The 25,472-nt window shown below is 37.7% G+C and overlaps 1 protein-coding gene across 1 annotated transcript in view; it reads left to right on the forward strand.

Moving 5' to 3' along the window:
- The window catches only part of MRC1 (mannose receptor C-type 1), an 85,849-nt gene that overhangs the window by 12,580 nt on the left and 47,797 nt on the right, over positions 1–25,472 (forward strand). The window contains exons 2-9 of the mRNA XM_016217417.2: positions 112–513; positions 3,922–4,095; positions 8,068–8,232; positions 13,336–13,449; positions 16,118–16,264; positions 20,556–20,741; positions 23,735–23,892; positions 24,639–24,749. Coding sequence (XP_016072903.1) covers positions 112–513; positions 3,922–4,095; positions 8,068–8,232; positions 13,336–13,449; positions 16,118–16,264; positions 20,556–20,741; positions 23,735–23,892; positions 24,639–24,749 — 1,457 coding nt within the window. The remainder of the gene's footprint in view (positions 1–111; positions 514–3,921; positions 4,096–8,067; positions 8,233–13,335; positions 13,450–16,117; positions 16,265–20,555; positions 20,742–23,734; positions 23,893–24,638; positions 24,750–25,472) is intronic.

Below are 25,472 nucleotides of genomic sequence, written 5' to 3' on the forward strand. Positions count from 1 at the left end.
CAGAATTCTTTAGGGAAATGGAAATAATGGGAACTTTTGACCTAAAATATTGTCTTTGTCACATGTATCTATTAAACATCTTTTCTTCTTCTTCTTTTTTTTTTTTAACAGACACTAGGCAGTTTTTAATATATAATGAAGATCACAAGCGCTGTGTGGAAGCAATAAGCCCCAGTGCAGTCCAAACAGGAGTTTGCAACCCGGACAATGAAGCACAGAAATTCCGATGGGTGTCTGAATCCCAGATTATGAGTGTTGCCTTTAAATTATGCTTAGGGGTGCCATCAAAAACGGATTGGGTTGCTATCACTCTCTATGCCTGCGACTCGAAAAGTGAATTTCAGAAGTGGGAGTGCAAAAATGACACGCTTTTGGGGATCAAAGGAGAAGATTTGTTTTTTAACTATGGCAATAAACAAGAAAAGAACATTATGCTTTACAAAGGATCCGGGTTATGGAGCAGATGGAAGATCTATGGGACCAATGATGATTTATGTTCTAGAGGTTATGAAGGTAAGAAGCACAACATTTTTTACCTTTTGGTCAAATTTTTTTCATCGTCTTAGTTGAAAACAAAAAGATAAGCATATTCTTGTTTAGTCTCTACTAGAAATATTAATGATTACCTTTGTGTTTTGGACTAAGTCTGTGTTCTGTGAGAACATGACAGGAATAAATTTGGTAAAAACTCCTCAGTGATACTTTAGCTATTTGCAATTAATGGAAAGACTTTTTTTAAAACATTTTTAAAATTTATTTTTAGAGAGAGAGGAAGGGAGAGGGAGAGAGAAACATTGATGTGAGAGCAAAACATCGATTGGCTGGGGCCTGCATGCCCCCTACTGGGGATGAAACCCACAACCCGGGCGTGTGCCCTGACCAGGAATTGAACCAGCAATCTTTGGTGCCTGGAACAATGCCCAGCCAACTAAGCCTCTCCGGCCAGGGCTAGCTAAGGTGTTTTTTTTTAAAACTATGGGTTACAATTTTTAGAAATTAATTTTCATTGTCTTTGACTGAAAGCCTCCCGTTTGACATTATGTAGTGTAGTGATAAATGGATTTAACAGTGTTTCTTTTCTTTGGCTTAAATTATCCCTGGAGAAATGCCCCCTGGAACAATGTTCTTTGCCAAGTCAGATGACCTAAAATGAAATCTTGACATTCTTTGACCATTTGGGTTTCAAAATGTTTCTGATTAGTCACCTTATGCATATTTACAGACTGTGATAATCAGAAGATTTGAAAAGCTGAGGAATTAATTTGTAAATTAGCATAAAGCATATTTAGTCAGCTAGTTTATGAAATAGTAACACCAGTGGGGCAGGAAATAATTTTACATGTAGTAGGTTCCTTAAGCTCTTGAAGGTTAAATAAAAATCAGAGTAGTCAGTCTTCTCTTGGCCAAATTTTGTTCTCTGGTGACTGCACAGAAAAAAACAAGACTGAACAAAAATAAAAAAGAACTTGAAGCTTTTTAGAAAGGCTTCCCGAGTCAGATGGTGTTAAACCACATTCCAGGTTTGGACAGTTGGTTGTTGTGAAGTGTTATCTAGAATAACCTGAAGATCAGAGAAGTGCTTGCCTCTTGGGACAAGAGATTTCTTGTTTCAAAAATTACTATATTACTGACACTGCAAAGTTGAATCTAGCTATGGTCACTAAGTGGAGCAGAGGAATTGAGATCTTTGTAAGGTGATTATCACTTTTCTATTTTCCTTTTATATAGAGGAAGGAGAGTAGAAAATGTAGAGGAGAGAGAAGGAGAATTCAGAAAGAAGTTGTCTTAAGGCATTTATTGAACACAATGTAGGTTTAAAAGTTACATGAGCTATAACCTATGTAGTATAATCTTTCAGGAGAAATATGATGGAAAATTACTGGGCAAGATAAGGGTGAACCAGACTTGACTGAGTCAAATTCCACAGACAGGACAATAATCCTAATTGAGAGATTCAACACAAATTGGATTGGTGCTAAGACACTGGAGCTCTTATCTTATTTTAACATACATCACTGAAGTTCTGCAGCCCCCTCCCCTATCTGTTCTTCTGTTTCCTTTGAAAAAGATAGGGTTTAGGATAGTGGTTCTCAAACTTCAATATGCTTAAGAATCATCTGGAGAGTTTGTTAAAATGTAGATTCCAAGGTCCCCTTCCCACCCAGATTCTAAATTAACATATTCAGGGAAAACCTAGGAATCTGTTGGATTGTTCTTAGGAACACCTAAGTGGTTGGATGTAGATGGTCCATTGACCACACTTTGCATATGATCCAACTTTGTCCCAGAACTTAAGATGTTCCTGGTAGAACATCTAGCCCTTCAGAGGCCCTTGGAATCCATTCATTGGGATATATATAAAAACTGAAGATAATGTAGAGTGAGTACATGTTGAGCCTCTAAAGAAAACTGGCTGAGACCAGGGATTATTTTAGAATAACAGAGTCAGAATTGTAGATTTAGAAGAATCTAAGTGTTGTCTAGAAGTTTGGACCACAAGTGGAAGAGTGAATTGACTGCAGTTATGATTTGTCAGTGTAGTGGCTGGAGTGCAGTTTGGTTCTTTTGGCCTCATCAGAGCTTTGTTAAATAGGTCGAGTTAGTCCTGGAAAGGCCATTTCTGACTGACATCTATAAATCCAGCACTGAAATTTCCTTGGCTCATTTAGTGAACAGAATAACTAGCCCCGAGATGGTCTTCACAAGTTTCTTTATGAAGGAACAGGTACCCTAGTGCTTAAGAATGGCATAAGTATTTTTGCAACCAGCGTGCTCCTTATATATATGTGATTTGGAAAACTAGTCCTGTAACTTAGTGGGAAAAGGGCTGGAATACAACTAGCTAATTGACAAAAAAACAATTTCAAGGTATTTGAAAATAAACCTAGTTTTTAAGAAGTACTGGAGAAATACAATGAATAAAGGAAAAGGAAAGGAGGTAAAAAATTTACATTTATTGCTGTGCTGTGGGTTTTACATACTTTATATTATGTGACTTTTATGATGTCTTTCAAGAACTTTCTAAAGTCATATAATCTACAAAACTTAATTAAGAAAAACGTTCGCTCACCTGGGACAAATTCTGAATATCATCTGCTGGAAAGAGGCTAACTACTTCAATATAGAAGGTCATTATCTCCCAAAGGGAGTCTCCCTACAAAGAGAGAAACTTTGAACATACTGGAGAATTTAGTGAGCTGAGTGGTTTGGTTGTGAATGAAGATTTGAGCTTCTCTAATCCTTTTGGCTTAAGCCAAACCATAATGAACAGTGATTTTATTTTTTTAAATTTTTCTTTGTAGATGAACCCAGAGCTTCTTGTTTTGATCTGTCTGAATTTAGTTTTTAAAAAGGATAGTATTGATTGTAGATGGTACCTAATGGTTTTGAGTGATTTCCTTCCATGATGTGGGTGAGAGTTATGCTCAGATCCCTGCCTTTCCCATAACCACTGTTGAGGAACTCAGGTGGAGGCTGCCTTGGCAGAAAGTAATTGCAGGGGATTTCAGTATTTATTGTGTGTTTGGATTAGACAGCTACAAGATAATTTTCAATAGAGAGGTTTCACAATTCTGTGCTTCCCACCATGAAGAAGGATGTCCTTTTCTCTGTTTTGGAGGAAATGCAGAGGTCAAAGCTGGTGCCAATTGAGCTGACTACTTTTGCCTTGCAAGAGGAAAATCTTTTCCCAAAGACAGCAGAAATGGAGGGGTGGTAGAGTTATTTCTATGTACAGACTATTGTACATACCCAGCAAAGACTGGGGTAGAGAGAGAAGAGAAATAAAAAGGAATCCCCTGCATGGGGACACCAAGTGTGACCAGAAGAGTAAGACCGGTGTTTTGGTATGCGTCTTATTGAAGAGCCAGTGTTCAGAAGCATCACTTATATTCTGACTGCAAGTCAATATGTTTCTTTCAGTCATGTACACACTACTGGGCAATGCAGACGGAGCAGCCTGTGTATTTCCATTCAAGTTTGAAAACAAGTGGTATGCGGATTGCACAAGTGTGGGGTCCTCGGATGGATGGCTTTGGTGCGGAACCACTGCAGATTATGACGTGGATAAGCAATATGGATATTGTCCATTGAAATGTAAGTAACTTTATCATGAAGAAAAGTTTGGCATATTTAATACGGCAATATAGAGATAACACCTTGCATTTATCTGGAATACTTTCCTCCCAAAGTTATTTCACATTTATTATTGCATCATGCCCCACCACAAACCACTATAGATGTCATTGTTCCCACTTTATAATGGAGCAAGTGACCCATCTTGGCTGAAGCCTAGAACACAGATCTCCTGACTCTCAGCCCTGGGCTGCATCAAATAACTTCTTTATTTTCATCAACTACCTTTTCTTCAACTTCCACTTTTTACTGTCCGTTATTTTCTAAGACTTTAGGACAAGTTATACTGTATATAATTCAATATATACTTAACAGTAGAGGTAAGCATGTCATTCCCCAACCTTCCAATGACGTACCCTTATTAAACTATAGATTAAAAATAGAATTTAAACAATGTAACAAGCATGTGGTTTGATGGAAAGAGACACAGAGCTATGAAGAACCTCTGAATTTTGTGTGAATGGAACAAAAAGGGCTCCTCGCCGTGAAAATGATGGTAATGATACTCTTCTTACGTTTAATTAAGAAGAGCAATTTAACACAGCAATGAATGCAAAAGAAGTGGGTTATTTCTATGCTCGAAGCATTTTTAAAATGAAAATTTACGTAGGATTGCAGAAACGCAAAATAAGTGTTATTGCACTATATCGATGGAAGGGGGCCAGAACATAAGAATTTGTGGTGTTCTTTTCATGCTCAAGAATCTATAAAGAAAGAGTGCAGCAGGTTTGGGGTGGGGTGGAGCAGCCAATTGGATTGGGAGGCAGGGATGGGGCTGAAACAAAAGTGCTTTTGCTTTATTTTCCCTATCACCCCATATCTTCCTGCTGCCAGATACCCCTTTCCAACTCTTCCCCCTAAATCTCTTAACCCCCTGACCTCTTGCTGCTTCAGTTGACTGATCACGGCAGCTCTGGGTTTCTGTTACTACCCAGACTTCTCTCTGCTGCTGTCCCGTCAAGGGGTGGGGACAGGGGAAGACCATCAGATGGGGCCTGGGATGGGCAGGAGACCATCTGAACCGCAATAGCGTTACTTCCAACTCAGCTTTCGGGATCACATATCCACATACGAAATCACATTATTCCACGTGTCATTGTAAACCAGTTCGATTTATAAAGATATTTTAGGTTGTCAAGTCAAAGCCAGAATTTGAAGAATCGTGCTTATGTCTCTCTTTTGATGTATGGTCCCTAAACATCGCACTATAAAGAAATTTAATTTGTCAGCTCCGTATATTGTAATTCTCTTCGGTGTTTAGCCCCTGTTCTGGGTGAAGAGCAAATAGAACTCGCAGGCGTCCCATTCGCAGTGACACTGCTCTCTCGTTCTTGGGCGAGGTAAACATACTCAGTTCTCTTATCAGCAACCTTCAAAGGTTTGATTACCATGAAAGGTTTATAGGTGTCTGATCCCTGTGTTAGGAACCTTTTTGTCTGAAGGCAAAATTGAGTTGTTTTTTCCTTGAGATAAAACAATGGTTGTTTTTCAGTGATTGAGGAGTGTCTTTCTCCTTTACTGAGTAAGAATGGCATATTCTAAATCTGTTATTATTGAGTTTCTTAGGGGTGTGGATTTCATGGGTTCAACTATAGCATCCTGCACCTAAGTGGTATTGACAAAGGAATGGTTGGGTGCAAGTATGATTTAATCAATCATTAAATGGGGGACAAATGGCCAGTCACTAATCACAGAGAAAATTCACCACCTAGACAGATGTGTGCTGGAGGCATATCCTGAGTATGTTCTAGAATAACCTTTAAACACTGTTACTCATACTTTATGTCTTCTAAACCAAATTATGTATTTTTCCTATTATATATAAAAGTAAGATAACTGTAGAAAATAAAAAAATTGTTTGACTTCATTATGCGTTAAAAATCTAAAGCACATTTTATACATATCATGCCTTTTAAAAAGGGCTTTGCAATTTTCCAATTTACAGGATGCCCCCAAAAATGTATACACGCTTTTTTCTGATAGCTCAATTGATGTTTCTTTCTTTCTTTTCAGATTTAACCCATTGGAATTAATAATTATTCAAAGTGTGTATACAGTTTTTGGGACACCCTGTATTTCATTTTCCTTGCTTTGTGTGCCTTTCAAAAGAACATTTTATTTTATATTAGTCTTAAAACCAACAGATTCAATACAGGAAGGTGAGGTACCAGCTACTGACCTAGTAATAGTTGATATATGTCTTTTGTATTATTCACTGTAATGTTTAGACACTTATTTTCAAATACTATGAGACTAGGAAAAGAAAAGGCCTTTCTCTCAATTCTTCATAGCTTGCAGCTTTAGCTTTCAGGATCAGTTGTGAGTGGTGCTGTTTTACTGTGGAAATTTGAAAAATTGGGGGAGATGTATAGTGAGCAAGCCTGTACATTCAGTGACAAACATGTTTTAATTCCTTGGTTAAAAATGCAATATATATTTTCTTTAAATGAAGAGAAGAGTCAATTTACATTTCCTTCTTTGATTATATATATATATATATATATATATATATATATATTCCCTTTTTCCATTCCTGGATAAGAAAATAATCCCCTCTTTTTTCCATATTTCACATTTTTTTAACCATATTGTGAGCAAAACCTCTAAGTTTCTAAAAATATTTATGTAAAACATTTCCATCTTCAAATAAACTCAAACAGTCTCCTTTGAATGGTCTCACGTGGAGATGCCATTTGGACATTTAAACTAATAAGGCCTCAGGTCATGCTAATTTAACTTTAATATCATTAATTCAAGTTTATTTTTAACATAAATATATGTATTCATTTTATACTTAATACATCTTAGAAATTTCTACACTGTTGCCTGAATGAAAATCTGATGTACTTTTCTTCCTCTTTGGTGTGCCACAGGACTGCAGGTTTCATATCATAGTGTGTGGTATGTGTGTGAACAAGGTCACCTCCTGTCAAATAAAAAGGGCACAGTGCATAGGCTATATGCTTATGGAAAACAGCCTACTTTCTTAGCAGATTGAATACTTCTCAGGAAAGCTGAGAAGTTACATAATCCTCTCTCACTTCCTTGAAAATAAATGACAAGATTATTACTTTACATGACTTGTAAGTAGAATTATTCAAAAGAAAAAGAAATTTTCATAATATGAAGCACACAATAATATTTCATTTCTTGACTAATTTCCCAAACATAAGTAAAAGGTTATAAATAAAATTTATTTACCTATATTACTGGCCTTTCATAGACTATAACCACATTTATAGAATACTCCTGGAATCATAAAATAAACCAAAACATTTATTTTTTACCCTGGGGGAAGAAAAACTAATAATAACATCTACCATTACCAGGAGCTGCCTTTATTGAATGTATTCTAGAGATGAGAAAGTAAGACTTCAAAGGTAACAGTTTAATTCAGGTCAAATCACTAGTGAGTGACAGGGCAGAATGAAAGCTCACATCAGTGGATCTATGGAGTTCATGACCTTCTCTTTAGTGCCTGCCTGTGTCTTTGGTCTAAAAGGACCAAACTAGAATGTGCACGCAAAACAGTCACTTAATGAGAGAAGGCAGATACCTATTTTCTCTTCTTCCTTTGCTCTTTTCTAGATTTAGGAAGTTGAGCTGGTATCTCTATTCTTAGTTTTTGAATTGCCTCACTTGCCAACTCATCTGATCTCCAAACGTGCAAATGGAAAAATAGGGAGATGATGCCTTCCTTTCGTTGCTTAGGCACATGAAAGCACTGGATGTGGTTGACCTTTTGAAAACTCCCCCCTCTTCATTTCAGGAATGAAGAAAATCTCATAGGCACTTTAAAAATAAGTAAAAGGGGAAAAAGGGAAAAGAAATATAAGGCTTAAGGCAATCATCCTTCTAGGATTGTTTAAAAACATTGTTCACTGAAAGTCTTTTCTAGGCATAACAGCCAATTCCATTTGACTTCTTTTACAGTTGAAGGCAGTGAAAGCTTATGGAAAAAAGACCCACTGACTGGCATTTCCTACCAGATAAACTCCAAATCTGCTTTAACTTGGCACCAGGCGAGGAAGAGCTGCCAACAACAGAGTGCCGAACTCTTGAGCATCACAGAGATACACGAGCAAACATACCTGACAGGTAATGACATGAAAAGAAAAAGTTGTACGTAAGATCCTGATTATTTTCTTTCTGTATAGTTTAACATAAAAGCAGACAACGCAATCGACTATAGACACCATGATAGAATCAGTCCCTCAGCAGAGGATGCAACAAATTTGCATCTTGAAAAGACACCAGGATGGCAAATAGGTCTGTTCTCGTGAGCCAACTTTGCTCTGTCAGTTGTAACAGTCTCTAGAACCTGTGCTAATAAGGATTCTGAGTATTAATCTGGGCTCAGAGTTGAAGATGCCACAATTAATTAGTGATGCAGTTCTTGGACATAAGACAGGGGTACCATGCTGGTCAAATATTGAAGATCTAGCCTGAAGCCAAAGATCTTATTAGCATCACAGAGTTCACAAGGATCAAATGAAATGTTGCCACCACAAGCAGGGACAAGTCAAGAGCTGCTTTAAAACTGAGTCCTTTTTGTCTCCTGTCTCTAGAGCTCCCAGAGTCTCAAAAGGTTGCAGGTCTTAGTGATACTCTTTCCACAACATGGTGTTTATTTTTAAAGCTTCAGTTCTTACAGGTTTGTGAAGATTGAAAGGGCTAATGTTTGCTTGAAATGAGAGTATTTGTTTGAGTTTCTACAATCCGCACTTGGGGAACAGAGAGATTAGGACCAGAAATGAGTGTGGAGAAAAGCATCCCAGTTCCTCGCTCCAGGATACTCTCCCTCCCTCCAGCTCACCCTGCCACTGCCACTAGATTAATATATCTCTGCGACTATCATGTTTGAAGAACCCTTAGTGGCTTCTCCTTTCCTATCAAATAATTCACAAAAAAACCTTTGTCTGGCATTCAGTGGCTGTCATCTGTCCACTGACTGCTGCTCCCCTTCACGCATTTCTCAGCCTTGATAAAAGAAAAGTTGTGGGTTCCTCACCCACATGTTATACTTTCTCACCTCCACATTTTTCCCCATGCCATTTCTTATACCTAGAATTTCACAAATTTCATACAGTTGAAATGCAGTTCTTCTCCATCTCCACCTCCATCTCTCTCATTTGTTTACTACTTTTATAACAGTTGGTTATATATATGTCTCACTTCCCCTACAAGGCTGTAAATGCATTCATTTGTTATTTTTATTCATTCTTGCATTCAATAAGATGGCTGGTATCCGTATGCCAGGCGTTATGCTGGGTCCTAGCAACACGGTGATGATTAAACCCAGGCGTGTTCTGTCCACACAGAGCTTAAAGCCCAAAGGGGAAAACGCATACAAACAAGAAAACAAACCAACAAATAAGTACAAATTATAGGAAGTCCCATAAAGAAAACAAACTGAAGGCCGTGTGGAGAATGGATTATGCAGGCAAATGGCTGAAAATGGGGAACTTCTTGTGCATATTTTTGTCCACACCCACAAAGAGAGTCACACAGAACCTTCCAAGGGTGAGAGCCTCAGTGAATGTTTGCTGACTGACAAATGACGACGCAGCACAATCTAATTATTCAGCAATCCAGCCTCACGTTTGGACAAGTGGTCAGTTTATGGCAAAAGAGCAGTAAAGAATGGTAGTTCTTTTTTTTTTTTTTTTTAATATATCTTTATTGATTTCAGAAAGAGGAAGGGAGAGAGTTGAAACATCAATGATGAGAGAGAAGAGCAGTAGGTTTTAAATGTGAAGTTGTTACTAATCACCAGAGAACTTTGTTACAGTGAAGATGCCCTAGAGATTCTAGATCATTAGGTGTGATATAGGGCCAGGAATTTGCATATTACCAACCTTCCAGGTGATTCTGGGGCAAGTGGTTGGGGACCACATTTGGCAAAACACTATGTTAGTGCCTCCTGTATCAGTAGTGCCTACAAATTCCAATTCTTTTCAGATGATACTTTTCATTACCTAGAATACATTTCTTCCATAAGTTATTAGTTTTTAATTGATTGGGGATGTTTATGGCATTCTATTTTGGTGGAAAGAATTTGACATACGTTTATTTAGCACAACCTTATGAAATACGCAAATAAAACAGAACTGGGTAAGAAGTACTTTTCTATTCTTAGTCCGTTTATGAGAATTAAATCGTGAACTGTCCCACTGTAATGGAAATATTTCCTGCAGTAGTGGAGCACCAAGCTTAACATTTATTAATTTTCTTCCTTTTGGTATAAGCAGCAACTCACCATTTTCTTTCCGTTATTATTAGGGAGATTGACAATAGAAAAGCAACCTGAGCTCGCTGTGTGCATTCATAAACTCAGAGATGAGATTATGCCTCAGTGTGCTCCATAATTTTGTTTCAGGTTGGGTTTTTGGGCCTCTCTAATATCCAGTATTGGGGTGATTCATATTGACAACCATGTATAAAAATGAGAAGAAAGAGAAGAAAGCACAGAAAGAGGCAAAACTAAATTCATGCAGATGATTAAGAGAAAAGATGATCAAGACAATCCTGGTGTTATTTGTGCACACTTGCCTGCGTGAGAGAAAAATCTATCAGAGTTGAATTGGCTGGTGTGTTTTTTTTTAAAGAATTTGTTTTTGGGTTGTGTTATCTTGACTCTTACAAGTTTTACTTGTTTTTGGGAAGCCAAAGGACAGAACATAGGTTACTTTTTAACCCTCTCCCCCAGTTACACAGAGGAAAGTGGTGATACGGGCAGGACAAGAGCTCTGCCCAGCCCTCTCTCCACTCATTCCCAGTGCCTGGCTCCACTATCGGGCTCCAGCTGCAGGAAATGCTTCCCTAATCGCAGAGCTATTGTTGTGTCCCTCAGGAGAGCAAACAAGCCCTGAGGTTCAGAGGCTCAGTTCACCTCAGACTCTTATTTACATCTTATGCAAGCCTCCAGAATTTCAGTCAGCATATTTTTAACATTTCCAGCTTTTCTACAAATCAACAATATCATGCATCAGGGAAAAAAAAGTCTGATGAGGAATTAAAAAAATACAAACAGGATTTTGTTATCTTGGAGGGAAGATATTCATGATATTTGGGGTTTATTGGGATATATCAGGGGAGAAAATAATGGTGTGAAAGAAGATTATGATATGCTTCATTTTGGGAAACATGCCACTAAAATGAAAAAAACAAAGCACCCACAAATAGTTATACTTTTAAGATAGGATTTATTTTTAATGTGAGAATTTTTGTTGCAAATTCATTTTTTTTTTAAAAAAGTGTAATATCTAGTGTTGTATGACTCTGAGGTAAATAACCTGCCATTTATTGAACAGCTTTGTGTGCCAGACACTTGGCTTTATTTCTACCGCTCACACCCACCTCCTAAATGAATACTACTCTCCTCACTTTGTATATGAGATAACAGACTGGGAATAGAAATGAGATACTTTCCTAATGTCTCGTGTTCAAGAAAGTAGCTGAATTCAAATTCAGTGCTATCTTTCCATTTCACTCTGTCTGGGTCTCACTAATAAAAAGTAAGCAGGGATCTGGTGGTCCCCAAAGCACTAAATAAAACCCTTAATTAAGATGTCAACAGCTCCTTGCTCCAGTAAATTTATTCTAAGATGGTGATCTGATTTCACAGTATCTGCAGGGCTAACTGCTTCTGCCTGAGCAGCCCATTCTTATATCACCCACAGTCATTTTATGATCCTCATTTCTGTTCCTAACCTCAAACATGTTGGCACGCTGTACTTAATCCTAGATTCCTGAATCAGAATTGTAACTACATTTGTGCATGATTAGGATTTACAGAACTGAAAGAAGATATAGGAAGTGAAATTTAGCTTGCTACTCTGATTGTTTTTGCCAGTTTCCGTTGTTGCTGGCTGGAAAACAAATTGGAACCTCAATATAGAAAAAAAATTGCCAGCATAATATTGGACATTAATGCATCCTCTGTTATAACTAAGTTCAAAAGTAGACATAGAACCATTTCAGATAATACATACAGAAAAATTAAGAATTAAAATGTTTAGCATGTGGAATTGGAATTGATGCTTTCTATAGTAATGTCATAGAAAAAAATGTTATAGTAAAAAAATATGGTCTCATAAAATTACAAAAACACATCAGAGAAAAAAACTGTGGCTGCTGATCATCTGCTTTAAGTGATATATTTGTCACAGTTTGAGTTTTGTTTCTAAATTACACTTTTTGCCAACCTGACTTCCACATGGAATAATAATAATAATAATAGCAATAGCTTGCATTTATTGGGCATATATTATGTGGCAAGCCTTATTTTAATACTTAATTTAATTCTTCAAAACAAACCTAGAAGTGTTACAGGATAGGAGAAGGCCTCCCCCCTTCTCCCCGGTTGCTCATGGAAGTGGGTTCTTGGGGTGCCACCGGAATAAGCATTTCCAGAGGCCCCCACAGGAGGATGAGATATGGTAGAAAGCTTTACTTCCATGGAATTACACCCTTGGGTTTCCAAAGTCCCATTTCCCTTATGTCCAGTCATAGAAGAAGTGTAGCTGGGCTTCAGTAGGGCTAAAATCAGAGTCAGTGTCCAGAGTTTTCTTTCTATGTGTGTGCTGTCTAATCCAGCATCAGGCTAGCTTAATTTGTGTTTCCTCACTGTAGTCCATCAGTCCATTGCATGTGGGGTCTGCAGGGACACATGGCTATGGAGGAAACATGGGCGAATGAAGGAAGCCAAGAGTCAACCAAGAGCACAAGAGCAACAAGAGAGAGGATTCCTTTGTTTAGGAGATTCTGCATTCCCAAATTTTTGCACTCTTGCGTTGGCCACTCCCATTCTGGCCAACCATCTCTGTTCCCAGGTGTGATTGACAGACAAGTACCGTTCCTATGTCACCTCAACTTTACTGGGCATGTGTCTATTTTCCCTTTGTTGGATCCCTTCCCCCAGTGTTTTGCAGGGAATAGACTGGTAGTTCCCTGGGGAGTGCAAAGCTGCAGCTTTCCGGTAAAGCTGCTGAAATGACATGCGTATAATGTCTGGCCTTCCCTTTCTGCTCCTTTCCTATTATTAATAACTAGCTAATTACAACGCTATCAGAAGTACCTAAACCAGATGAGGAATGTCAAAGGATAGATATTTCCCTTAAAGAGCACTTAATTCTGAACTTAATTTCACTGTCTTTTCTGAGTGTGAGTTTTGTTTCTGTTTTTGCTTTTGTTATATAGGATTAACCAGTTCCTTGACCTCAGGACTCTGGATTGGACTTAACAGTCTGGGTGTGAACAGTGGATGGCAGTGGAGTGGTGGCAGTCCATTCCGATATTTGAACTGGTTACCAGGTAGGCTCAAACTTGTCTGTGGTCGAATTCATCTAAACTTAATTTTTCTCGGTATCAAGGGGACCTTCATCATCTCTAGTGTAGATCTCAAAGAGAAGAGTTGGGAGACTACCAGATACAGTTCATTTCTCACCTTGATTTGAAATCTGCCAAGTACATTTGAATAAACCAAAACCGTCAGGTTATACCAGCTTCCAGGGATGAGGCCTTGTCAGGCAAGATTATCACACAACTCAATACAAGTCTCTGTTACAGTATAATTTCTTAGAATATCCTTGATTTGCTAGGTATAAAAGAGTTGGGGGATGACCAAGTCTTCCACAGCTTTTTAATTTTCTGGAGGACAGAAAATGCTCAGGACTAATTATTTCTACATTGTGATAACATACAGGTAACAGAACAAAAACAGGAGACTAAATAATAAATACGTTCCACATATACAGCAATTATTCAGAGAAAAGAAGACCAATGATGATAAAAAAAAATTTCATCTCAGTCACCATTTACCAACTGGGGTTAGTAGCTGCTTGAGGCACTCAGTTGAGCATGGTTCTGAACCCCCTCCTCTCCCCCTCCCCATACCGAACTTGGTTTATTAAGAAAGAGTGCAAGGAACAATTAGTGATGTCTGCCACGCATGTGGGAAAGGACTAGCCTCATTTACGGGTTCTGCTATGGAAAACACTGCCGTAGTGTTCCTTCATATGGTGAGACTTATTTTTTAAAGCCATTAAATGGTTTTTGCATTTGGTTTAGATAATGAAGCTCTCTATATTTTATATTATTGATGTATGCAATTACAAAAGGAAAACCTTCAGTATCAGAATAGATACTGAAACATAGGAGGGAATTTCTAGAGGATATATTTTGGTTTAAATGAATTAGATTTGACTGTGAAATTCACCTTCAATGCAGGATGGTTACAGGGCTGTCACCAGAGTCTTGCAGAGAATCAGCTCTATCTTCCTCTGGAGCATGGGAAGTAGACATCGCTCCAAAGGAACATAAGATGCCCTTTTTATGGGTGAGGATTTGAGTTGTCTGCCTACTCACTCAGCCCCATTACACTGGACAATAGCAGTTGGCATCCACCAGCTCTCTTGAAAAAAATAATCATTTATGAGGGGAGAAGTTTATTCTTTGTTGCTTAATTTATTGTGTAACATTAGGCAGGGCAGGTCACTTTATTTATTACTCTTTTGGGGGGCGATGACTGTACTATTTAGCCACCTGCATTCTAAGAGTTTAGTGGGAAAATTTGGAGGTTAACTTCAGTGAAAGTGAGAAATGAAATTGGGATACTAATAAGAAAGGAAAAGAAATGACCTTTCTTATTAAATCAAGTTCCTGAGAAGTAAGTACAAATTAAATCACCTTATGAAATAACATGAGAGTTTCTTCAAACTAAAATGAGAAACCTTACGGGATATTAGCAATTATTATTGTATAAATTGTTCAATCAAGCATTCAATTGAGTACTTATTACCAAGTAATACATTTATTTAAATGCATTCACATTTGAAGTGAGGATATTTTACACAAATGATATAGGAATATAAATTCAAATATATGATAACCACTTAAAGACAACTAATTAAGATATTAAAGTTGGTAGTCATTTTTGTGTTGATAAATAAATGTTTAAGATGATTTGTTGGTTAACACATTAATAATCCATAGCTGTAAAATTTATTATTGTTTCTTTCTAGTACTGACATCTTATCCATTAGTTCAGTTATATTGTGAGTTTGGTCACAATATCAACCCACTTTAAAAACATTCTTATCCTATCACTAACAGTTTTTTCCTTCATCTGCTATTCAAGCAACTTTCAAAAAGTTTTGCCAAAGGCTTCATGGAGCAAGTAACATGATTCCTATCTTGCAGGAAGGAAGAGCGAGGTCCAGGGCCAGGTTATATACATGTCAAAAGTCACAAAGCCATCGTTAACAAAGGTGGCTCGGCTGCGCAGTGGAACCAGCATGCATCTATTGTGTTAGCAAAGTTGACTTTATCTGGTTCTTTAATCCGTTTCTGATGAAAAATGGGGTAAGGGGTTAGCTGTTAAAAATACTCTTTGTAGGCTGAGTTGAGAATCCCAAGTCGCAGTTCTGGGCACACTTCTCCAGCATTCTCCCCGACACATGGCTGCTCCTGGCGTCCCTTGTCTTGTCTTTGTCTTCTCTGCTGTCTTTCTGGCCTCTCTCCCTTTTGAATTGGAGAAGGTTTTCCCACGCCCAGAAGCTCTCTAGCCTGGTCCTCACCGTTAGCTTGACTTCGTTTTCTGGGTAGGCACTGACAGTGCTTTCTAGGGCTGGCTTGAACATGTGTTCTTGGGTCAGGTGCCTCTGTTATGCATAACGCAGCCCGGCGTGAAGACTGTTCGGGTTTTAAGGTCTAGCTTTACTATCCGATGTTGTGAAAAACGGTTATTTCAAAGAAGTAAACTTGCATGATCAAAATTTTAGGCACTGACGTGGTCCAGCAACAAGAAAACAGACACCTAACGTGGCCTTTGCTCTGCAGTCAGTAAATATTTATTTTCCAGCGTGTAGCAAAGACAGAACAAGGACCCACTGAACCCTGAGGATGGAGATGTGAGGCCGAGGGGCTGTCTACTTGCATTCCCTATAATAGTCCCGCTGTATTTCTTTTCTTTTCCCCAAAGGAAGTCCATCAGCAGAACCTGGAAAAAGCTGTGTGTCACTAAGTCCCGGGAAGAATGCTAAGTGGGAAGATCTGAACTGTGCTCAGAGACTAGGCTACATTTGTAAAAAGGGCAACACAACTTTGAATCCTTTTATCATTCCCTCAGGTAAGTGATCTAGTTGATCTGAAGCGCATAAAACGTTATAACTTAATGATAAAGTTACATCTCAGTCATATCTGTCTGAAATGACAGGTTGGTGGATAATTTATAGAGTGAGCTTAATGATATTCCTACAAAATCATTTTGCTGGTTCCTACCACTGGCCATTGCCATGCCCGGAGTTGCTGTGGTGTTCAGGCGAGTGCAAAACCTTTGACAGAACAGAATAAAAAAGAATTTTACCTCCACAGCAGCCCTCTGAAGGGGGTATTATTATCCACACATTCTGGATGGGGAGAAAGGTATTCAAAGGCTATATAAAACTTGCACATGTGACAAAATTGGAATCTAAGCTCGGAAATAAATATCTGAAAGAGACTTTTCTACATGCGTCCTCACTAGGGTCTATTTGGGCTCTAAGGCTATTTAAATTCACATCATACACTGAAGTCTTCACAGAAATGGAATAAAACACCCCAAAAGTAGTAACTGAAGTTTATATATAGGCTAGACCCAAAGGAAAATTCAGTTATGCGGTCTATCATAATTTTATGGAAGAATTAAACTACTAAGGCAAGACCGCATTCTTTCTGCAAATTGGCAAAAAGCAAACAAAGTACATATTTTTCACTATCCAGTATTTTTGGAGGAATGCAATACTTTAAAGAAACTTACATATGTATATATGTATAAATGTATATATATATATGCATGTATATATTGTGCTTGGGAAATCTGTGTCTCATTCTTAATTTCTTTCCTCGAATTCTAAAAGCAGTTTCATTTGTTTTAAACTATGATCGACATGGCTTAAAAATCAAAAATACAAATGATAATGAATAATCTTTTCCTCCAACTTCTTCCTTCTAACTCCCATATCCCCTCCCCCTGCCCAAGTAGCTGTTTCTGGGTGTGTAGCCTCACCTAGTTATTCCATGAGTATATAAACAAATGTGTTTCTGACTGTCTCTGTCTGTTCATACAAATGGAATCATGCCACACATATATTCTTTACTTTTTTCACGTAATAGCAATTTTGGACGTCATTCTATATATAGTGCACAAATAACTTCTGTGTTAATTTTTATGGCTACACAATACCCATCACAGAGAGAGGCCATATATGTGTGTGTGTGTGTGTGTGTGTATAATATATATATATAGACAAATCCCCTATTAATCGACCATAGTTTATTGTTACAAACAGTCCTACATTGAGTAACTTACATATGTTATTTCATACATGTGATAATTCCTAGAAGTGAAGTTGCTGATCAAAGAGTACCTGTGTTTGCAATTTTAGGAGGTGGAGATGTGGCCAGAATCTCCCGTGGCTATAGATGAGGGTCCTGGTTATTGGGTCTGATCATACTTTATAGGATCGTCATTGCGACTGGGGCCTGCCTCAGGGAGAGCTGTCATTCTTGCAATTTACTCTTTTATTGTGCCCATGGGAGAAATAGTATTGTTCTTCCTCCTTGGAAGAGCTTATACGATTCTCCTTCAGGACTTGGGTAGAGGGGAATGGTTGTTTCATAGTTTCCCTGGTACAGGAGGCGGAATTCTGTAACTCGGCCTTGTTACTCAGTCCCCCAGTTTTAGGTTCCTCATCTATGAAATGGGAATACTGACCCCCATTCTTCCCATGAACATTTGTTCATATTGTCAAGCACTCGGTAAATTATTCTTATTTCTCTGCTATTCCTCACATGACACCACTTGCTAACCTTTCACTTCCGATTGGTTTTTGAATTTCTCTACATACTTCTTGGGTTAATCATTCTATCTTATCTATAAAGTCAAATAAACCAGATCTTGGAAAAGTATATCAGAGATCAAATTTTACAGCACACATGACGGATGACCCCTTGGGCAAGGATTCCACCTCGGACCCTGTTGGTCCTTGCAACATTACCTGATCTGTTCATAATTCCTTAGTCCCTAGAGCTGCACTGTCCAGTTCAGTAGCCTCTAACCACATGTGGCCATTGAGCACATGAAATGTGGCTACTTCCAACTGACATGCGCTTGTAAGTGTAAAATACCTACTGGGCTTCCAAAACTTTGCATGCAAAAAAAGTAAATAGCTCACTGTTAATTTCTTTTGATTGATTACATGTTAAAATGAATATTTTGGATAAATTGGGTTAAATAAAATATATTACTAAAATTAAATTTACCTATTTCTTTTTACTTTTTTTTAACATCACAACTAGGAAATTTTTTAATTGTGTATGTGGCTCACATTATATACCTATTGGACAAGCCTCCCCTAGAGGAACAAGCCATCTTTTGTGCCTGCACCATGGAACTCTCCTTCACTGCTTGTTTTTGTGTTTTAAAATATTTTAAAAGTTTATCTGTTCGTGTTTAGAAGTCCTGAGCATTTGCTGACATTCTCAGCTTCCTAGGCAGCAAAAATAAAATATCCCACCAGAGGGCTCCAGAGATATGCTAACATATTTTTTTCGGTAACTACTGGAAGTGTGCAAAAGTAGACTGCACTGAGGGAATTTTTGAAAATATGCGTTTTTCTATTACAGTAATTCAGAATTTGGTCATTAGGACTACCTATTTACTATAATGACTATGTGCACAGAATCCTGGGCTTAAACAGAGATGTTGCAGGTAGTTCCAGCCTTTAAAAGAAACTGGGACTGATACATTAAAAGTATAACAGAGGTGCCCTATATAGAGCATTTACTAAGGTAGCACACTTAACAACACAATATCAAATTTAAATGTATAAATCGATGTTCATTTGGTAACAAAATCCCAACTTGCTGTTTGAAATAATATCTGTAAAATGGTAATTATAAACTGCTGAACATCAAATATAACTTGTTCCTTTACTTGACCAACATTCACTACACTTCCCATGTGCCAGGCCCTATGCCAGTTCCAGGGCATATGGGGATGAATACCGTGAGGGCCTGCCTTCCAAGGTCATTACCTTCCCCAGCTCATTACCATTATGATATATTTTTGTATTGTACAATCAATATTATGAAATCGCCATAACTATTAGCAGCAATAATTACAATTTGCCCATTATTCCAGGTTTGATTAAATAGTAAATGTGTGGTGTTTGCAATTTACAGTCACATTATCTCAAATGTTTCTTAGTTCAGAACACAGCTGAGGTTGGGTAGTTTAATATTAGTATTAGTATTAATATTATTAGAAATGTCTTACATATATGGACACTTTGGTTCATGTGATGTGACTTGCCCAAGATCACACAACTTGTGGCAAATTCAGTTTTTCCTGAAAGACTTCTGAATCGAATCCCTGTGATTTCCACAATATCACATATCATCTTTTGGGAGCAAGTCAATGGTAGTGGGTTGGTTCAGAGGTCAGGTGGCCGTCTCCTACTGCTAAGGTTTCAGAAGCTCCTTGCCCCACCCACCCTATTCCCTGTTTCAACACCTCTTTCTCATGCCTGCCCAATAGTCTCTCCCCTCCTCTGAGGAATGACTGGCTCCCTGATGTCCAAAGAAAACAGATACATTGAAATCTTTTAAGCAATGTATTCTATGTCAAGCCCTTTGTGATTCCAGCACTGACATAACATGCTTCATACAGGTTTGCTGATAACAAAACAGTTAAAATTAGACAGTGTATTTCATCTTCATGTGGCCTGTCATAAGTACAATTTTTAAAAATTTATTGATCTTAAAGAGAAAAGGAAGGGGGAGAGAGAGAAACATCGATGTGAGAGAAGCCTCGATCGATTGCCTCCCATACTTGCCCCAGTTGGGGGATCTAACCCACAACCTTTTGGTGTACAGAGGACGGTCCAACCAACTGAGCCACACCAGCCAGGGAAGTAGAAACTTTTTTAAAAAAGAGATTTCCCATTTAGCTTTATTTTAAAATGAAAGATGCTCCCTGCCGGGTGTGGCTCAGCAGTTGAGCGTCGACCTGGGATCCAGGCGATCGGGGTTCGATTCCCGGTCAGGGCACATGCCCGGGTTGCGGGCTTGATCAATGACTCTCATCATTGATGTTTCTGTCTCTCTCTCTCCCTCTCCTTTCCTCTCTCTGAAATCAATAAAGATATATTAAAAAAAAAAAAAGTAAAATGAAAGATGCATTCACATGCTTTTGAGTCTAAAAGCAAACACAATGTAGTCTTTTGTGAATGCCAAGAAGTAAAAAATAATCTTACCTTTATTTGCCCAGAACTGTGAACCGTTTTCTATATAGACTGGTAGACAATGTTATTACAATTAAAAAATAACAAATCTTCCCTTTTAAATGGTTTCCAAATTCTTTTTTTTTTCTCTTCTAGAAAGTGATGTGCCTACTAACTGTCCACGCCATTGGTGGCCATACACAGGTAACTGTTACAAGATTTACAAAGAAGAGAAGAAAATCCAGAAAGATGCCTTGATTGCTTGCAGGAAGGAAGGTGGTGACCTAGCAAGTATCCACACCATAGAAGAATTTGATTTTATTATCTCCCAGCTGGGCTATGGTAAGAACTTATATCAACAGTGTGCTTGACCTGAGTCTTCCCCACTCGCTCTCCATCTCCAGAAAATGTAATCGTAAATGTTAAATTTAATTAATACATTTGAATTAATAATTCAATTATCAATTTAATAAATTCAATAACAAGTATGAATCATACCTAAAATGTAAAAATTGTATAGTATTTTAAAGAATTTTTATCATTCAGAGCTAATTTGATTTATTTATTTTTACTATGTAATTCATTTATGGGTAGTTTTAAAAATAGTATTTTTCTATATATAATCTGGATTCAGGGCAGTCTGAATTTTAAATCTGTCAACAGTATTTCATTTTTTTGGTAGTTATTTGTGTGTGTGTGTGTGTGTGTGTGTGTGTATAGTTAAGGCCTGCATTTTATTTCACAAGGAAGGTGTCTAAATGAAGCATCTCATGCTTTGCATTGGCGTATGCTGCTAGAACGTCGAGCAGTGAAAGAAATAGGATCTTTTATTGGAGCAGTTAGATGTTGGCTTCAATTTTTTTAAAGAAATTTGTGTCTCCGCTTTAGATACATCGTTTAAGAAATGTCTAGAAAATATCATAAGCTAAAACATTGCAAAGTTTTCAAAAATTGAAACAAACAAACAAAAAGAGTGGGTAGAATGAGCCGGGAATGCTTATCCTGATAGGAGGGCGAGGAAGGGCCTAATGATAATGAGCCCTCCTCGGTGACTTGCTGATTAAATGATTATCATTTTCTGCTTCCACCGATGAGACTTTTGAGTAGCTGCAGCTGCTCGGTTGCAGCAAACAAAACAAGAGGAAATGGATGGTGGCGATGGTGGGGACTGCTTCCTGACACTGCCTGACAAGAGATGGGAGTTGGGGGAGGGGAGAGAAAAAAGCAATTGACAAGTAGGAAACTAGAGTCGTTCCAGAGAAAGATTTAAAAGGTCCACAAACACGACCACTCCTTCCCCTGCCTCCCTCACTGCGCTCAGGGGGCCCTGATGATCGGCTGCAGCCCCTGAGCGATTTCGTGATTATTCTCTATTCTCTCTTTACCTGGGCGACAGTAATGTGACCAAACTGATGCACCTGAATAGTATCGTGACATATAAGTTATGACATAAGTTAATAAGTAATAAAGTTTGCAAATGAATCAGTGGAGCACAGATTAGTTAAGATGCTGTAGGGGGTAACACGCAGATTTCACTCTATGTGATGTGATATAATAATAGGAGAGCCTTATGTGTTTAGTGCTACAGTGATTTTGGGAAGTTGGATGACAAAGTTTGCCTTTATTTAGCTTGAGGATTCATTAATTTTCACTAAGGAAACCTCTTTTTTATTATTCATGATGATTTCTTGAAAATGATGAAAATAACATTGGTAAAAGTAAAGAATAGTAATAAAATTAAAATAATTGTTTCTAAATCAAAAGCCTAGGAAACCTTTTTCAGCTAGTCAAAATATCTTTTATGTGAGTCATGGAAAGACAGAGGATAAATTGGGACCTGCACGTATAAATTATGATTATATCAACTAAGACAGCTTCCATAACTGATTTATAAAAATCAGCCTAGCACCTTTACACTTACATCTTATATATTTTTGTAGGATCAAATTGTGGTTTGGAATTACCAAAGCTAGAGGGGAGAACAGGTGGTAAGAAAAATGTTTATAGAAAACTCTTAATACTTTATTAAAATTGTGGGAATTGGGAGTTAGGTTTTCATTAGGCCTTGAACCGAAATCCTTGAGGTATGGGTACTTGAAGCCATTTTAAAGCCTATATTGGCTGCTCAAAAAGATTATGATCTGCCAAATTAAGTGAAAGGCAAAGGGATCATCCTGGCAATGTTAGTCACGCTTTATGGCACTGGAAACATCTGCGGGGGTTGGCGCTAGGCCAGTCAGGGACTTCTCCAAAGCAAAGTTGAGTGACAACTTTAGGAGGAAGAGACAAACTGTTTAGGGAAATTCCAATACAGTGTGGTATTTTTCTCATTTTCTACTACAAAATTATCTTTAAAATCCTTTGGCAGGTAACTTTATTTTACAGTTTAAAGACTATAAATCGAGCATTCATGATGGAATTCACAGTAGTGCAATTGAACAGGTATTGAATTGTGTATCCTTTCATTTTTTAAAATTTGGAATTGTATGTGTTTTTAGCCATGAAATCCCAGGCCTTCAATATTGTCCCATTTTAGTTATGATATTTAGAATTATAACTACTGATTAAATCAATAATGAAAATTATAGAATTTTAAAACAAAAGGATCACATTTTATATCTATACCTGGCTGTTTTTGTTTTAACCTTTAATTGCTATTTGGGTCCTTATATTTCATGGTGAAAATAAATCCAGATTCATTTATATTTATAGGCTAATAAATAAGTGCCAAATGTTGGGACATAGCCCAACTCCTCAGTTTATGCATCTTTTCACGGCATAGATCATTTTCACTTGATAACAACACAGTCAATAAAATAAAATGTTCTTGTTAATAACAGTCAGTAAAATAAATGTGTTTTTTCATATTTATTATTTTTGAGCCATACGTAAGATTTAATAGTAATCAAATAATTTATATATAAATAAGTGCCATATTTCCAACGGGATGAGTGTAGTTGTTATGGTAAGTTATTTATAATAAAAAAAAATAGCTTCACAAGATAGAGGGTAATGATAGACCCACCTCAATTACATTTTTGCAACTCTCAGGAGATATGATTTGCAGTAGCACAGCAAAAGAATATAGTCACATTCACTAGGTAAAGAGTACATTACACAATTAAATTAAAATTGACAGCACTAAGTGTAGCACACATATCAGTCTGCAGCATGTAGATCAGATTAACTCTCAAGAGGACAGTCCTTTATGTTAGTTCCAGTATCAACAGAGTAGAACTATTGTTGATAGCAGAGGGTTTTCCTCCCTGATAACCTCCTGATCTTTAGAATGAAAACTTGGTGTAAATTACTTCTGTGTTTTTCTTCTTGTGTAGATCCAAATGATGAGTTATGGATTGGCTTAAATGACATCAAGATTCAAATGTACTTTGAATGGAGTGATGGGACCCCAGTAACATTTACCAAGTGGATTCGTGGAGAACCAAGCCATGAAAACAACAGGCAGGAAGATTGCGTTGTGATGAAAGGCAAGGTGAGATAACTTTAATAACTGTTATCTAGCAAAAGCCACAGGGACTTTTCCCCACTTATTACAGATGGCTGTTTCAATTGTTTCTAGTCTAGGTTAATTGACATAGATCAAGGTTGAACCAAAATTCAGATTCAGTTTCTTGAATCTCTCTCAATTGTTTAGCGAAGTCAAATTTTCAAAAGGCCCAGAAGAGAAACCAACAGAAACTTTTGAGTCAAGGTTGAAATTAACCAATAATTAATACTCATATATTGTTTCTGTGCTGGGTTCTAAATGGTGCCATATGTATATACAGATATATATGGCTGGACTAATCAATTCAGAGCTTTGATTCTACTTTAACTGGTTGCTCTGAGTAGATACAGACCTAGTTAGATCTTTTCTGGGTCCCACAGCCTGGAATCTGTGCTTGGAGAGTTACATTAGTTTGTGGGTTTTTTTGTTTGTTTGTTTGTTTTGTTTTTGGCTACACGGAGGTGCCAAATATGAAAAGATCCCTCTAAAGAGTGGGACAGATAGCAAAGTTATAAGAACATATTGGGGCTCCAATCTCCCTTTCCATCTTTGTAGCCAGAGTCAAATTTCCTGTTTACTTGTAAAACATCAATTTACCATTCCTTCACATAGATGCCATTTCTTTTAATAACCTCAAATCTTCGTTCCTTTTCTGAGGCACAATTATGAGAAAATAGCATCAGAATCAAACAACTGATAATCATTAAGATTTTACTCTTTGATTTCCGCAGGACGGGTACTGGGCAGATCGGGCCTGCGAGCGCCCTCTTGGCTACATCTGTAAGATGAAATCACAGGCCCAGGGGTCAGGAGTAGTGGAAAGAGAAGAAGGCTGCCGGCAAGTGAGTACAGACGGACACAATGACTTCAGATCACCAATATTATATGATATACACGCTTTATTTTTGCCCAAGAAAGAACTTTATAACTGTCATAGGTAGCCAAGTATCTCAACTGTATAAAATTTTAATGGTCTATTGTCAGTGTTTTGTATCATCGCTCTCCCTAGAGCCTTCTTGTCAGTTAATATGGGGAATGTGGGGTCAGTAGCTCCTTCCAGAGTGTCATAAATTGGAGGAAAGAAAACAGGGAATAAATGACTCACTGAATGGAGCCTTCAGAGGGTAACAAAATTAAGGCAAGTTTTCATTGAGGTATTGGTAGTCTATGACCTGTGGGTTGTCAAGGACATTTTCAGTAGATAACCTTACGTTGCAGATAGCAAACAATCCTTAGTCACTTTTCCACTTATAATATTTCTGATGAGCCTACTTCTGGTGGGGATTCCCTCCAGTAGAGGCAGGAGATCTAAGCTCTAGCTGGTAGGGGCCCGCAGTAACTGCTTTAAACTATTGAATAAAGCCATGCACTCTTGCTGTGCATCAGCCTCACCCATGCAACAGTTAGTAATACCTCCCTGTGGGTCTTACATTTCTTTGAGGTTAAAGTAATTGATCTCTGTAAGACATTTTCTAAAAGTGACAAGAAACTACAAAATCCAGGGTATGGTTATCATTTTCCTGTTTGATTGCTGAGTCGCCCATCTTCTGCTTTTTTCCTTTCTC

Source organism: Miniopterus natalensis, chromosome 1, assembly GCF_054644295.1.
Source record: "Miniopterus natalensis isolate mMinNat1 chromosome 1, mMinNat1.hap1, whole genome shotgun sequence".
Taxonomy (NCBI): Eukaryota; Metazoa; Chordata; class Mammalia; order Chiroptera; family Miniopteridae; genus Miniopterus; species Miniopterus natalensis.